This window comes from Helicoverpa zea, chromosome 11 (genome assembly GCF_022581195.2).
Source record: "Helicoverpa zea isolate HzStark_Cry1AcR chromosome 11, ilHelZeax1.1, whole genome shotgun sequence".
NCBI classification, from domain to species: Eukaryota; Metazoa; Arthropoda; class Insecta; order Lepidoptera; family Noctuidae; genus Helicoverpa; species Helicoverpa zea.
The window spans coordinates 12945651-12961769 of NC_061462.1; the positions used below are offsets into that span (position 1 = coordinate 12945651).

At 45.8% G+C, this 16119-nt stretch overlaps 1 protein-coding gene across 1 annotated transcript; it reads left to right on the plus strand.

Moving 5' to 3' along the window:
- Nucleotides 1-2661: 2661 nt before the first annotated feature.
- LOC124634720 (splicing factor 1-like) lies at nucleotides 2662-13180 on the plus strand. The gene is given in 15 exon segments (XM_047170382.1): nucleotides 2662-3201; nucleotides 3303-3413; nucleotides 3843-3975; nucleotides 5171-5372; nucleotides 5553-5699; nucleotides 6266-6341; nucleotides 7304-7456; nucleotides 7538-7644; nucleotides 8307-8473; nucleotides 9412-9570; nucleotides 9641-9766; nucleotides 9904-10063; nucleotides 10630-10830; nucleotides 10832-11056; nucleotides 12851-13180. Coding segments are annotated over 15 exon segments (2316 nt in total). The 5' UTR covers nucleotides 2662-2965; the 3' UTR covers nucleotides 12964-13180.
- The last annotated feature ends 2939 nt before the right edge of the window (nucleotides 13181-16119 follow it).

Below are 16119 nucleotides of genomic sequence, written 5' to 3' on the forward strand. Positions count from 1 at the left end.
ACGATTATCTTCCAAGAAATGCAATAAAGAGTGAAAACCTCGTTAGTGCAAGAGATAAATTTTCAGGATAAGGATTAGTATTCGATATTTTTTACGATTATCTTCCAAGAAATGCAATAAAAAAATATTGAGAAAAAATGCATTTCCGAGGTTTTCATTCTAAGACGACGAAATACGATATTCAAGACGATTTCCTTGTAGATAAATTTTATTAAATGTCGCAATAAGTGCAATATTGAACTTGTAAAGCACAATGTCAATGTAATCTATATACATATAATAAATCTGTAAAAAAACTGTGTCTGTACATTGAATATATAAAAAAAATAATAATTGGGTGGGGTTTAGAAACAGTAATGGAGTACAAATCCAAAAAAAAAATTCTGTCTGTATGTCTGTATGTCTGTTTGTTTGTACACGCTAATCTTCCGAACTACTGAACGGATTTCAATGATTTTTTCTTTGTTGTATCAGTATTAAGCCTGGTCAATATATAGGCTATAATTTATCTTCGAAACTTGAAGACCTGATGCAGAACTCCAACAGACCAATAAAACTATAAGAGATACAAATATGGTGCCGTGGCAAAAATTGTTTCATTTGATGAGCATTTTCAGCTGAGATAATAAATTTTAAGATCTGGAACACCTGATGTGGAACCCCAAGAGCCCAGCTTCTCTGTACCATATACAGGTATGACGTTTTAGCAAAAGTTGTTCAATTTGATAAGCACTTTCTATTGACTTATACAAATAGAAGATCTAAAACATCTGATGTGGAACTCCAGGGGCCCAGCTAGACTATAGCATATAGAGGTATGACGTTTTAGCAAAAGTTGTTCAATCTGATAAGGACTCTCTGTTGACTTATAAAAATTGAAGATGTAAAACACCTGATGTGGAACTCCAGGAGCCCTGCTAGACTATATAAAGCATATGAAGATGACGTTTTAGCAAAAGTGGTTCAATCTGATAAGCACTCTCTATTGACGCATTTTTCTATTCTCTCTCACACAAACAAATAATAACGAAGATACAATAAAGCTTTAATTTCGTGTTAAGTCACTGCTTAGTACAAATTTTACATACCTAGACGTGGCGTCACGAGCCCCCACTCTCTAACTTTGTTGAGTTATATCTCATTATTATTTTGTATGTCTCTTCCAGACCTCGGGACTACAGAGTTCCGAATTTTTGGGAGGCAAACGTGGGGCCGAAGCCAACACGCTGAAATCCTTTTGAGACAACTTTAATGAAATGGTGACACAAAACCGACGATTATCCCTTTATACGCTATAGAAATGAATCCAAGGACAATCCCCGGTGGACGTCGTTAAAAAAAAGACAATCCCCGGTTCTGTGCTAAACTATTGCTAACTATGGAAGAAAACTACTTGGGCTATTGTGATGGGATGTTAGTGGATGACAATGTATTAGGTACATGTAAAAACGGCAGGTGGAGACTCGCCACCTCACTTACTGGGCCCCCGGGAACCAGTCACTGAATAGCAACAAGAGGGCAACAGGGACATGAGCAGCTCGGCGGACTTTAAACGCAGATTACGCGCTCCCTGTGCTTACCATGAGGCACCTACCCTCCGAGCAGGGCTACTAATCCTGCTCTAGCGACTCCACTCTGGACGGCCAAGCCAAGCCAGAGGCGTGAGACCTATCCCCGTCATGGTTCACTCCGACCGGCCGGAGATGGGGGACAGTATACACTCCCTGGAGAACTCAGTATATATAGCCCCGCGGGGTCGCTACTCCCCGTCAGCAGCCTCAGATGTCCTGCGGTACCTATATCTCATTATTATTGTCGTTATTATCTCAAAAGCCTTTGTCCCAATTATGTTACGGTCGACTTCCAGTCACGATGCAACTGAGTACCAGAGTTTTACAAGGAGCGACTGCCTATCTGACCTCCACAACCCGGTTACCCGCTCAACCCAACACCCCTTGGTAAGACTTACTGGCTTCTGACTACCCATAACGACTGCCAAGGATGGAATGTTCAATGACAGTCGGAACCTACAGTTTAACATCCCCTCCAAATAACGGTCATTGGTATCCAAAATATACGTAGAAAGTACATACGAACTTAGAAAAGTTGCATTGGCAGGCACTTGCCAGACCTGGAATCAAAGACGCACGCTCATACTTAAGAGATTGGTTCGCTACCCACTAAACCACCACGAATTCCACTAAGTCACCACGACTTTGTCATCTATTTTATGTTTTTTTACGTAATATTTTTGCCACACACAACTTAAATGCGGATGAATTAGAATCACTACTTTTATCCCTATGGTCACGTCTATTGCGACTATTCAGATCTTTGATTTTGCTGAACCCGTAGTCGCTGGCATAAGGGACAGGATCCGCGTACGAAGTCGCGGGCAGAAGCTAGTGTAGAAATATAGATACCTTTTTTGGTCCCTATGAATTTAAGGCTCGGGCCCACGGCAGGCAGTGGACACTGTCTGTCGTGTCGTCGGCACCGCAGAGTGCTTTGTGGACACCGCTCTCTTATATAGATCATATCCATTGCAACTACTTATACGATTACTTATAAATTCTAAACTATATAAAAATATACCAATCATCACATTTCTGCACTCTGTGTTATTTATTACTTTTATTCTTTATATCCTATACCATACCTGGTTCATAGTCTGTGGTATTCGCCATTTTGTTTGAAAATACTTGCTTGCCGATGCTGCTGCTTGTGTTCTGTCAAAGGAGGCTGTAGAGAATGGGAAATCTGCGTTTAATTCCGAGACTGTTATTAATATTGTGGAAATGAAGTGAACATGATTGATACAAAAAACTAAAGTACTAATCGGCGTAACCTAACAGTTGCCACAAAATTATTTTTCATACCTAGTTGTAAATTGAATTCCTTTGGTAATTAATTGACAATATTTTCTTACATTGTGTCAAGTGTTTTAATTTAACAAACGCGCGGTATGAGTTCAAGACATCGTGACCGTAGCCGTTCAAGATCTCGCGACCGCGAGAGAGACAGGCACAAGGAGAGAGATCGTGATAAGAACAGGGATCGAGATCGTGATAAGGAAAGGGAGCGGGACCGAGACCGGGACAGGGACCGGGACCGCGACCGCGACCGTGATCGGGACCGGGACCGCGACCGGGACCGTGACAGGGACAGGGACCGTGATCGGGACCGCCATCGCTCCAAGAGGTACACGATTACGTGTCACAATATGTAGTTGATGATTAAAAGTAAACTGTGGTTAATGTGAGCACTAGAGATGCAGTAAGTGATAGTAATGTATTGTGCAGGGACAAGGAGCGAGAGCGCAGCCGCAGCCGCGACCGGCACAAGGAGAAGCGCCGCAGTCGCAGCCGCTCGCGCTCCAGGAGCCGCAGCCGCAGTCGCAAGTCTAAGGACAGGTGAGCAGCCTCCTTCACATCTCACTCATGCTTGTCACCAATGTTAAGGTCTCTGCATCAGCGGGCGCGGCGCGGCGGGACGGGACGGCGACGCGATTCTGAGCAGTTGTAATGTACTAGATATTACGGACGACGTCACACAGAGCCGTCCCGTCCCGCCGCGCCGCGCCCGCTGTGTGCAGAGACCATTAAAGTATGACATTCCCCAACCACATACCCTAATACTATAACATGTACACATGTGCACATAAATGTACTGCTGCAGCAACTGGCACATGCACATACATTTAAAACTTTATTATTGTACTGTCATGTCCATGAAATGCGAATTCTCAAAATAATGTTCAGTTATTTAAGAGTGAGCAAGTGATATCTGTAAAGTTGATCAGCATTGAGGTGAGCGTGATATCGATTGTGGCGTGTGTGCAGGGACGGCACCATTGCGCTGCTGGACCAGATGGTGGGCACGACCACCAAGGCCACGGCGCGGCAGGTGAGCAGCAACGGCGCGCTCAACCCCGCCGCGCACGCCGCCATCCTCGCCGCCGCCGCCGTCGCGCAGGTCACTCTCCACTCCAGCTTACTGCTATCAGTGCTGCCACACACATGAGCATGCCTGTGCCTATTCAGCACATTGCTAGTAAACAACAGTTAACTTAGATGCAACTATTATATACTTTTACAAGCCATGATCCTAAAGCCAAGCCCGAGCTCAGGCTTTTATCTACATAATTCCTTAGCCAAGCCCGAGCCCAGGCTTTGATCTACATAATTCCTTAGCCAAGCCCGAGCCCAGGCTTTGATCTACATAATTCTTTAGTCAATCTACTTAGTACAAAAGCACTAAGGACGCAACAAGGCAAGCACAGGAGAAAATATTTGCTAGTGGTCTGCCCGACTGTATACTATATTGTTATTTAGATATATAGCAATTACTCTTCTTTTTGGAACCATGTTTTAAATTGAAAATAAAAATTATAATTTAATTTTTATAGAAATATATCAAATATGTGGTAAGCAATAATTTCATTCTTATATTTTGAAGCAGTACAGTAAGTAGGCAACTTTTTAATCAAGTTCAATTATTGTATTTCAATTGTATGAGGAAAAGTGCCCCCTCTTGACGGTGCGATCCGTCGTCGTAGAGCAATAGCAACGACGCATCAATGTAAAGCCCCCAGTACACGTTGGCCTGTGTTGGGCCAAGCTTTGCAATGCACAAATGTAGGCCACGATCAAATGGTGTTTACACATTATCGCATGGCTCATTGCAGCTTTGCAAACCACTTGCGATGGACGTCGAGGTAGATACGGCTGCGGCTGTTTGTTTGTATACTACACTACTATATTTATACTATACTACACTACTATATTTACTACTTTATTTATTGTTATACGCAACACAAAAGTGTACTATCCTCAGCGGCCGGTGACGAACTAAACATTGGCCGAATATGTAAACACCACACGTTAAGCTGGGCCACGATTCCTTTGATGTGTGCCCAAAAAACCGACAACTCGCCGAATGCGCGCCAACCTTGACAAATGTCCGCCAACCTGCACCAATACCCCGTGTGCACATTGGTGATGGCGTGTATTGGCCGCGCTTGGGCCAACGTGTACTGGGGCCTTTACGTGTTCAAATCGTAAACGATCTATTGGTCGGTGACGTGATCGCAGCAGACACCGATGTAGTTAGCGAGTGTGTGGAGCTAGGCGTAGCGAGCAGACGTGATACTGGCGGGCGTGCTACACAGACGTTTGTGGCGCAGCGGCGCATGGCGGCGCCCGTGCAGCCCGCCGCCGCCGCCGCCGCCGCGCTGTCGGCCGCCACGGCCATCCCGCCGCCCACCTCCGTGCAGCAGAAGCTGGAGCTGCTGCAGGCGCGCTCCGACTCGCGCTACCGCCCCGAGCGCCACCACGACTACCATCCCGACGACGACCACGACGACGGCCTCGGTCAGATATACATATTGTTCTCTATCTCTCCAATGTTCACTTTCCTTCCGAACACGCTTCGCCTTTACACTGACTAGATACATCCACTCAAATTTGTGTTATGTATGACGCTTTATTAGAAGGGCATTTCAGAGCTCGCATACATTGTCGATCGCTCAACAATAACGTGGCGTGGCGCAGGCCCGGCGGGCGAGACGGCGGCGGAGCGGCGGGCGCGGCGGCGCCGCACGCGCTGGATGGGCTCGGAGCACGACAAGACCTTCATCCCCGGCCTGCCCACCGTGCTGCCGTCCACGCTCACGCGCGACCAGGAGGAGCAGTACCTGCGTGAGTGTCGCCCCCCGCCCGCACCACTATATGCCACATATTATACCCGCATACTTTACTACTATCATTGGGCTTCAAAAGCCTCTTTTACAGTCCTTTCTTTACTTAATTTCCAAACAATATGTTGCCAACATTGCTTGTTAATTTGGAAGAAAAGTAAAATAAATTAGGAGAATTCAAATTGTCGTCGAAGCGAGCACATTTTCCTTACAAGAATTCTTCAGAACGCAAACCTCACCGACGCCGGTCCCTCGTGACGAGTCGTCGGCGGTCCGAGCAGCCGTCACCCGGTGCTGCCTAAGTGCCTACTAACTACTCTAGTCTTTATATTTATGAACAAACTTGAAAATTAATAGAAAGGGTGTCTGCGAGGAATATAGTGTTCCGTTTCGACGTCACCGTACTGTAACTAGACGTACGATGTACTTGACTTGTGTTGATAATGTAATTGTTGGTTTGATCGAAGCCAGTGTGCAAACAGTACGCTATCGTGTGATGTGCGTGGGCTGCGGTCAGTATTCTAATGGTTGCGTGTGGCCGCGGTGGGCTAACCCGTTCCCTTGCAGTGCAGCTGCAGATCGAGGAGGTGTCGCGCAAGCTGCGCTCGGGCGACCTCGGCATCCCCGCCAACATCGACGAGAGGTCTGTGCCGCGTACCCATGAGTATACGCATTACTTATTACCGTAGGCGCCGCTCCACGAGCCCCACCACACCAACTACTACTCCTGGAACTCATTGCTCGCTAGTTTTGAATAACTTTGTATTAAAAAAAAAAACGTTATTCAGGCTACATTCAGTCATTTTTCATGAAAGATAAAACTTTAAAAAAGTACACATTGTCATGTCAAAGTCAAATCTATTATTTCTCTTAGAGCTTTACAGCATTTTTACACAGTATGTAAAAGTAAAATAAAACATCATTTCTAACATGTCATGCGCTGCGCCGCTAGCCGCGCCACCGCTCTACACTGTCAAATACAATAGCTCACACTGCTCCGATGCCCGATATCTCACCGGAGTAAACCTATAATTTTGTGTTGTCTGCCTTTTGAACAAAGGGAAATATGCAATGTCTTAACACATGCCAGACTCTGGACTGCGGAACAGATGGTCCCGGGTTCGATTCCCGGTGCGGTCAACATTTGTGTGACGAGCATGCTTGTTGGCTATGGCCTGGGTGTTGCAATATGTATTTATAAGTATATAATGTAAAGTATGTGAGTGGAGGAGTGGCGAGTGCGGCTAGCGAGCGGCGGTGAGTGTGGAGTGTGGCGGTGTGTGGCGCGTGGAGTGCGCGAGCCCGCTACTACTAATGAGCCATTTTCTTCAGTTGCAGGTCGCATACAGACTGCTCATAAACACTAATGATTCAATTAATTCAACTCTAATAATAATTATTGATAATTTTCAGCAGCGACAGCTCAATAATAATATCTAATAATGAGATTATTTTCAGGGCTAATAATGAGCTTGATTAAAATTTCAGGACAAAATTAATTGAATTATTTCTCCCCCGGGCGTTAGGATCTAGGCGTTAGTATTAGGTCGGCCGCTGCGGCGCTCGGGTAGCGCGGCAGCGGCGGCATGTAGTGCGTCTGCGCAGGTCGCCGTCGCCCGAGCCCATCTACTCCACGGACGGCAAGCGCCTCAACACGCGCGAGTACCGCACGCGCCGCAAGCTGGAGGAGGAGCGGCATCGCCTCGTCACGCGCATGCACCAGATCAACCCCGACTTCAAGCCGCCGCCTGACTACAAGTAACCGCATCTACACGCTCTTCCATACGTGCCGCACTCATCTCTCCCATTGTGAACGTAACCACATGCGTCGTGTTGCAGGCCGCCCATCATCCGCGTGCACGACAAGGTGATGATCCCGCAGGAGGAGCACCCCGACATCAACTTCGTGGGGCTGCTCATCGGCCCGCGCGGAAACACGCTCAAAGGTAACCGCCCCCCACAACCACTCTCTAACACATTAAGCAATAGTTCAGTTGTAGAAGCAGTAAATAAATCTTAAAAATAATCATCAAAGGAGTTAACTTTATCTTCACTAATACATAATATATACGAAAAAAAAAAAAACGGTTGTCTGTAAAGTCGGTTTACTGACGATAGTCGAACGTGACAACGTCATAAGAAATTGATCGTCAGATGTCGAACGCTGCCGAAAGCGGAGGCCGATCGTGCCTCTTTGTCACTCGTTGCGTGCTCTCGCTTGCACTTCAAGCCTTAAACGGAACGCCTCAGAGCGAGGTAACGCCGCATGAGTCATGTTTTTTCGTGCGTGCAGCCGGCTCCGTCGATTTATAAGACGTTGTCACGTCAAAAGACGATCTAAATCTAATACATGGACCACCCACTACTACTAGGACTACTGACTAGGTTTATTTTAAACCTGTGCTTCAGGTTATCATAGAAGCAAAATAATATGTATTTATGGATATTGTTATTATAATTCTATGACATAAGTTTATCATAAAAGACTAAGCAGGACAAGCTGTCCTAAATTATTACATTACGACTACTTTTATTATATAATGACAAGCTAAACAGTTAATTGTAACACTTGTAACAATGTGTGTATGAGCGCGTGTTGTGTGTGCAGCGATGGAGAAGGAGACGGGCGCTAAGATCATCATCCGCGGCAAGGGCTCGGTGAAGGAGGGCAAGGTGGGCCGCAAGGACGGCCAGCCGCTGCCGGGCGAGGACGAGCCGCTGCACGCCTACATCACCGCCACCAACGCCGACTGCGTCAAGAAGGCCGTCGAGAAGGTACTCATATCCTCGTCTAAACTAGGAACCCCTTATACCTTCGCCATGTCTGTCCGTCCGTCCGCGCTTAATGTTAGTGACCATTGGTAATATGTTTGGGAACTCAGGGGTCCCCTTTGTTCGTCACGGAGAGGTTCAAGTAAAAGTCATTAGTACGTGTAACCATGTATTCACTATAAGCTATTAACACCACGGAGGAATAATGTTTTACTCGAAGCTTTTGTAATAAAGTCGCTTTGTGTAGAGTAATTATTCGTGTCCGTTGGAAAAAAGATGTGTTCTATAGATAACCAATGTCTATATGAAAACATAATAATATTCTCGGGTTGCCAGCGCAGTGGCGTTCGGAAACGCCACATATGTATATGGATCACGCCGACAAAGTGCATAAATAATCATTAGGGGGTACACGTGTAAGTGGAACATGTTCTTTTTTTTTTTCAATATTTTACTAAATTGTTCTTAAGTTTGTAATCTAACTGTATTTTCAAAAAATACGTTCAGGAATCCTGAACGTATTTTCTTTCAAATAAATAAAGAATTATTGAAATCATCTTTACACATGAGAAACTTAATTCCCCGAGAGATGTCGCTGTACATTGGGCTACTTCGAGTTGACAAGATTTTTTCTCGAGTTGCGATACGTGCTATATTCAGTTAACTACGGAACCCTATACTGAGCGTGACCCGATACGTTCTTGGCCTGTTTTGAAATAAAAAATTGATTTACTATTGACTAGCTTCCACCAGCTCCCTTAGTGCCTTTTCAGGCTCCAGACTAAGCTGTCTATTACCTCCTCTGTCTATTATTACCACCGATTCAGTAGTTTTGGCGTGAAAGCGCGAAAGGCAGAGCTATTTTCGCGTTTAAATATTAGCGGGAATTTACGTTGAGAGCTGATTTGTAATGTAAAGTGACACGCGCAATTGTCCGGCAGATCAAGGAGGTGATCCGGCAGGGCGTGGAGGTGCCGGAGGGACAGAACGACCTGCGCCGCATGCAGCTGCGCGAGCTGGCGCAGCTCAACGGCACTCTGCGCGAGAACGACGCCGTGCGCTGCGCCAACTGCTCCGCCACCGACCACAAGACCTGGCTCGTCAGTACCGCCCCACCCGCCCCACCCCGCCCCACTCGCCCCACCCGCGCTAACCTCGCGTCTGTTGCAGTGCCCCGACAAGCCCAACGTGACCAACAGCATCGTGTGCTCGTCGTGCGGCGGCGCCGGCCACATCGCGCGGGACTGCCGCGCCAAGCGCCCCGGCCAGGCCGCGCTGCACAACGCGCCCAACAAGGTCACTGCTTCATGTCGTACGACCTAGTTATGCTGTTCTATAGTCGCCAGTATTTTTTTTGCAAAATAATATTGTTAGGGACTTGAAAGCATACAGCGTGAATAGTGTTCGTATAGAGCTGACGTTGTGTTGTGCAGGCTAAGATCGACGAGGAGTACATGTCGCTGATGGCGGAGCTGGGCGAGGCGGCGCCGGGCGGCGCGGCGCGGCGGCTGGCGGCGCTGTGCCCGCCGGCGCTGTGCCCGCCGGCGCTGTGCCCGCCGCCGCCCGCCCGCGCCATCATGCCGCCGCCGCACCGTGCGTACTCGCCTTCTCGCTACATATAGTGTATATAGTGCAAACAAGTGTACCCTATATTCCTTCACTCTCGCGGCCCGATAGGATGGATGGATAGGAGGAACCTGACCAATAACTATTCACTATTATTGTTTGTAATACCCGTGTAACAAACGTCAGTTGCACAAAGCTCCATTAAAGTTAAAGTTTCATTAAGTCTATTGCTGACACTTTTTATCTTGTTGCCAAAGAAAGAGTCAGCAATAGATTTAAAGAAGCTTTAACTTTAATGGGGCTTTGTGCAACTGACGATTTCAAAACTCAGTTTAATAATAAAATGCGGCTGAAAATTATTATGAATACAATAATAAAAGTTGTCTCAAAAGAGCTTCAGCGTGTTGGCTTCGGCACTTCGTGCACTCCCTATTCCTTCACTCTCATAACCCGATGGGACGGCAATCCGACGCGACCGGAAAGAGATCATTCAATTAGTGTTGTAATAAACAACAGTCATGTATGATGCTCACGACAAATGTGTACGTGACGCGACTCGATGTGAGAGATGTTGCAAGCGAAGTAACAGTGAGCAGTCACGCGTGTGTCTGCAGGCGAGCTGCCCGTGTCGCTGCCGCCGCCGCCCGGCGCCTTCCCGCCGCCGCCGCCGCCGCCCAGCACGCAGCCCGCGCCCTGGCTGGGTCAGTACACCCAGATACATATCGTCACATCGTCATGCGAGCTTAATATTGACGCGTTCATCGCGCCATTCAAAAATACATCTCTACTTTAACTAATGGAGAGTCATTTCGTGTAGAGTTATAACATTTTCTACAATCATGCATCAACCATTTAATGTTCGTTGTGTGTCAGGAGGCGCGGGTTCGCAGCCGCCGGTGCCGGGCGGGCCGGGCTACCCGCCGGGGCCGGGCGGGCCGGGCTACCCGCCGCCGCCGCCGCCGGCGCCGCTGCTGCCCGACGCCAAGCCGCCCGCGCCGCACCTGCCGCCGCCGCCGCCCGGTCAGCGACACCGACCCATGCTCACTTATTTTTAATTATTTTACACGTGTATTTGTTGGTTACGCTTAAGCTTGGGTTTCCTAGGAAAGCGGTGTCGTCATATAGCGACCGTCATATTACGGACGCAAATACACGGTCGTCTTTACGGTGATGACATGTGGAAAGTTCCACGGCCGTTTTAACACACCGTCATAAACTTTTTGTTAGTTGTATCATACTTACTAACCTGTTTTATTTAATATTTCTCAAATTTCACGACACCAATTCTGTTTTAGTTGACTTTTTCTATAATCTTTACTTTTTATATTATATATTGCTTCGTGGTTACGAACGAAATCTATTAAAATTTCGTCGTCCTCGCTGCTCCAAGAGTTGTAACAAATTTTTGACGTTGTTCCGAAAAAAAAAACACAAATACGTATTAAAAAAGTTTCACCGCTTTCAATAAAACGTTCACCAAACTATCTGACACCGTCAAGACGGCCGTCATGCAAATGGCGGCACCGCTTTTTGAAGTTACGGCGTCAGTTACCGCTCTCTAGGAAACCGCCCCATTTTGTTTACATAGACAACGTTCTGGTGACGTCATTCACCGCTGTATTACGGCCGCTATATGACGGCACCGCTTTCCTAGGAAACCAAAGCTTTACACAAATACTTTGATTTTAATTATTTAGAAAATCGATAGCAATGCACACGATGCATTACAAAAATATAAAACAGTTTAGTAAAGCTAATAGATTTGTCTTTATAACTTGTGTTTACGACATGAGATCGCCTGAAACATAGGTTGTGAATGTGTCGTTGACATGTAGAGCCGAGTACTCACCTGCGAGCTGTAAGCTGTAACATAGTCGCCGTGTGGACGTGGCCGCGTTGTCGTCACTGTAAGCGAATGGACGCGCAGTAGTCGTGCTGCGGCTGCACCGCTGCACAGGCGTACACCTGCCGGCGACCGCTGCGGCGTCCTTGTGTTCGCAATAAACCCGACAAACAGCTCGATCTACAACTGGCTCGCGAATTACGTCCTCGCCTATCTAATTACTGTAACGTTTAGAGCAGTGGTTCCTTTTTGACATGAGGGACCATTTTAACTAAAGTTTGTCTTGCCGGGGGCCACCAAATCGGTTTACCTAAATTGAGAGTTCTTTGATAAAGAATACAAGCATACTTTATAATTAGCACTCATTTCTTTATTATTTAGCAAAAAACTAAAAGTAACAGATTTTAATTTAATGAGATTTTTGTGACTGCATTCTCTTACTAATTTCTGAATTTTTGGTTCAGTACTACTCAAAGCTAAACGAATGTTGACAGTTGTGTAGGTAAGCAAATGCAAAGAAAGAAAAACATATGCCTATGTAGTTTCCAAATGCGCGAGCGAAGCGAGCACGAAATTTTTATCGGACTTATACGTAAAATTTAGCCCAAACGTACTTAACTTTTTGTTTGTTTACAAATGCAATGTCAGTTTCTGAATACGCGAGTGCGACATTTTAATTATTTTTTAAGACTCAAAACCAAAATTACGTAAAATGTTGCGAAAACCCGCGTGCGCATTGATAAGTCCATTAAAATAAAGATAGATAACGTATAGCAACGTCGCGAAGCAAAGCTTCGCGGACCACTTGGTATGCCTCCAGGGACCACCAGTGGTCCGCGGACCACCGGTTAAGAACACTGGTTTAGAGTAACAGCTTGCAGGTGAGTACACAGAGCTTAGAATCACAAAAACCATTAACACGTGTGTGAGCGGTTGCAACCGAATTAACATGAATATATGAATATGTGCAGGCATGATGGGCATGGGGTGGCGCGGCGGCTTCAACCCGCCGCCGTGGGGGGCGCCGCCGCCGCCCGCCTTCCTGGCGCCGCCCCCGCCGCCGCCGCCCGTCTCCGGCGACTAGCGAGCCGCCGCCGCCGCCGCCGCCCGTCTCCGGCGACTAGCGAGCCGCCGCCGCCGCCGCCCGTCTCCGGCGACTAGCGAGCCGCCGCCGCCGCCGCCCGTCTCCGGCGACTAGCGAGCCGCCACACGCGCTATCTACGCTGTAGATGTTGACGATGCAATTATTTTGATCGACCAGATTTATTTGATTTGTAATATAATGAAATTTAATAATTGAACGCCATTCGTTTCTTTTTTTCCAAGTCACCGTTGTCTATTGATTTCCAACAGTGTCCGTTCCCTTTTTGTATGAGGAAAAGCCTTGGTGAAGCTGTCCCAACGCGTCGAGTTTGCTTCGTATTAAGTATCGTAGTACACAAATCAACTCAAGAAGGGGAGGAACTCGAGCTGTTTAGTATCATTTGTACGAACTCCCTGCTGCACACTAATCGGAATAGTAACGTAATCGACTTGCAGGGGCCCGATTCTCCTAATTTTACTTAAGCGACATACGATTCACATTCGACTGCGATCCAATCACGACTCGATTACGATTGAAGCGTATGTGGCATTCAACTATTTTTTCTTTGAAATAAACGTTTTTATCCTTTTCTGTCAATCAATAATGAATCATTTTGTCTGCAAATGATTTACGATTGCAATATGATTGTAGAGCAAACTACCGTATAGACCAGTGGTTCTTAACCTTTTTGACATGAGGGACCACTTTAACTAAAGTTTGTCTTGCCGGGGACCACCTCATCGGTTTACCTAAATTAGCACTAATTTCTTTATTATATTTATCAAAAAAAAAAACTGAATTTTTGGGTCCGTTCTACTCAAAGCTAAACGCATGTCGGCACTTGTGTAGGTAAGCAAATGCAAATAAAGAAAACCTTACCTATGGAGTTTCCAAATGCGCGAGCGAAGCGAGCGCGAAATTTTTATCGGACTTAAACCAAATATTACGTAAAATGTAGCCGAAACGTACTTAACTTTTTGTTTCTTGACAAATGCAAAAATAATATGCTGAATACGCGAGCGAAGCGAGCGCGAAATTTTGTCGGACTTAAAACAAAAATTTCGTAAAATTTAGCCCAAACGTACTTAACTTTTTGTTTGTTGACAAATGCCAAAATAAGGGCATACAGTTTCTGAATACGCGAGCGAAGCGAGCGCGAAATTTTAATTATTTTTTAAGACTCAAAATCAAAATTACGTAAACTGTAGCCCAAACATATATTTTCGTGAACTAGGTACGACACACCCGTTATACGTCCATGCCAAAACCCCCGCTCGCAATTATAAGTAGATAAAAATTAAGTTAGATAACGTATAGCAACGTCGCGAAGCTAAGCTTCGCGGACCACTTGGAGTGCCTCCAGGGACCACCAGTGGTCCGCGGACCACCGGTTAAGAACCACTGGTATAGACCAAAATCACCAAAATAGCAGACCAATCGCAAACCAATCGAATGTCGTTGGAATACGATTGGTCTTATATTAGTAACAGAATGCCCGATATGGTTAAAACTGCTATTGCGATCATATTGCGATTCGATTTCTATTCAATTTTGCCATTATTAACTTAGGAGAATCGGGCTCCAGGTCAGGCGAGTACCAATGCAACTTTTCTAAGTTTGTATGTACTTTCCAAAGTATATCTTAGACACCAATGACTGTATTTCGGATAGCACGTTAAACTGTAGGTCCCGGCTGTCATTGAACATCCTTGGCAGTCGTTACGGGTAGTCAGAAGCCAGTAAGTCTGACAGCAGTCTAACCATTGGTAGGTAAAGGGTTTTGGGTTGCCCGGGTACTGGGTCGAGGGGTCCGGCGGGGCGGTCGTAGTAGACGGAGTACGTAAGTTTTGGGTTGCCCGGGTGACTGGGTCGAGGGGTCCGGCGCACAGTGGATCGAAATTGAAAATTAGTGGACATAGGCAACAAAGTTCCAATATCGATTCGATATTTTTTTATGTGATTCTACATGATATTCCAGACAACTTTTACTCTTGTGAAATTTCTTCTAAAGTCGATCGTTTGTCTGAAAAAAAATAAATTAGATTTTTTTGTATGGAGCGAATCACGTTTATTTTTTTTTTCTTCAATTGTACGAATATGTTAGGTCTGTGGCGTGAGTATATGATACCTAGGGTCATTCTCTATCCAAGAAAAAATATATCAGCGCCGGCCATCTGCAGCCGCGCGAGTAATCATTCGGTAAAAAAATAATATTTTCTATGACATTTTTTGCCTTTTAAGATCAATTCAAAGTATATTTTTTGTCTCACTTGGCTGTTTTCACCTTATTTTTGGTTAAATATATAGTTTTAATGGCACATAGGTACTCACAACTAGTAATTCTAGCAGAGGTTTTGTTATTATTGCATGTTATCGGTGGCACCTGCATTGTGATTGATGACTCATTTGTTTGTGCGCTCGTCTAAGCGCACAACTAATTAGTCATCGAAAAATGCTCGTCTCTGATTGGCTGTAATTTTTTTTACTACCTGCTACCTGTAAAATAAATATTATTTGTCAAATATAGGTGAAATAGTTTGATTTTTTATGGGCAAGACGTTGATAATCATTATCTACACAATCAAGCGTATGTAAAGTATAGTATAAGTTATCGTACGTATGATCGAAAGAACATTGTGAAATTATTAAAGCCCTGAAAGGGGCTGTTTATCATACCAGCCCTGATGGGCTTTTGTGGGAACAGTCCAGAGCCGGATCACTTTATTTCTTATTCCAGAAGTGGGTCCGGCAAATTTTCGGACTCTGCTATGAGGCATTCTTCTTCCTCCATAATCTCGCTATCACAGGGAGGCTCGGTAGTCTGTAACAACTGATTTGCTTCAGGCAACAACTCACCATGAACCTGTTTCGTTATTTTAGGCCTTATGTAGGATATGTGGGGATCAGAGCTTATTAGAAGTCCATGGGAGGATGCAGGCCCGCCGCTAGCTGTTTGTTCGCCCGCGTGCAAAACTGATTATGCCGCCCTACGACTACATACGTTTTGTCAAAAAATATATAAGGGGGGGGGGGGCGGATCCAGGTGGTCCGGACCCCCCCCGCCCATTCATATCCATCTTACTTGTCCAACAGAAAAAAATATGTACATGCACCGCTCTGATTGCAGAAAACCCACCTACTTTTGGATAAATAACT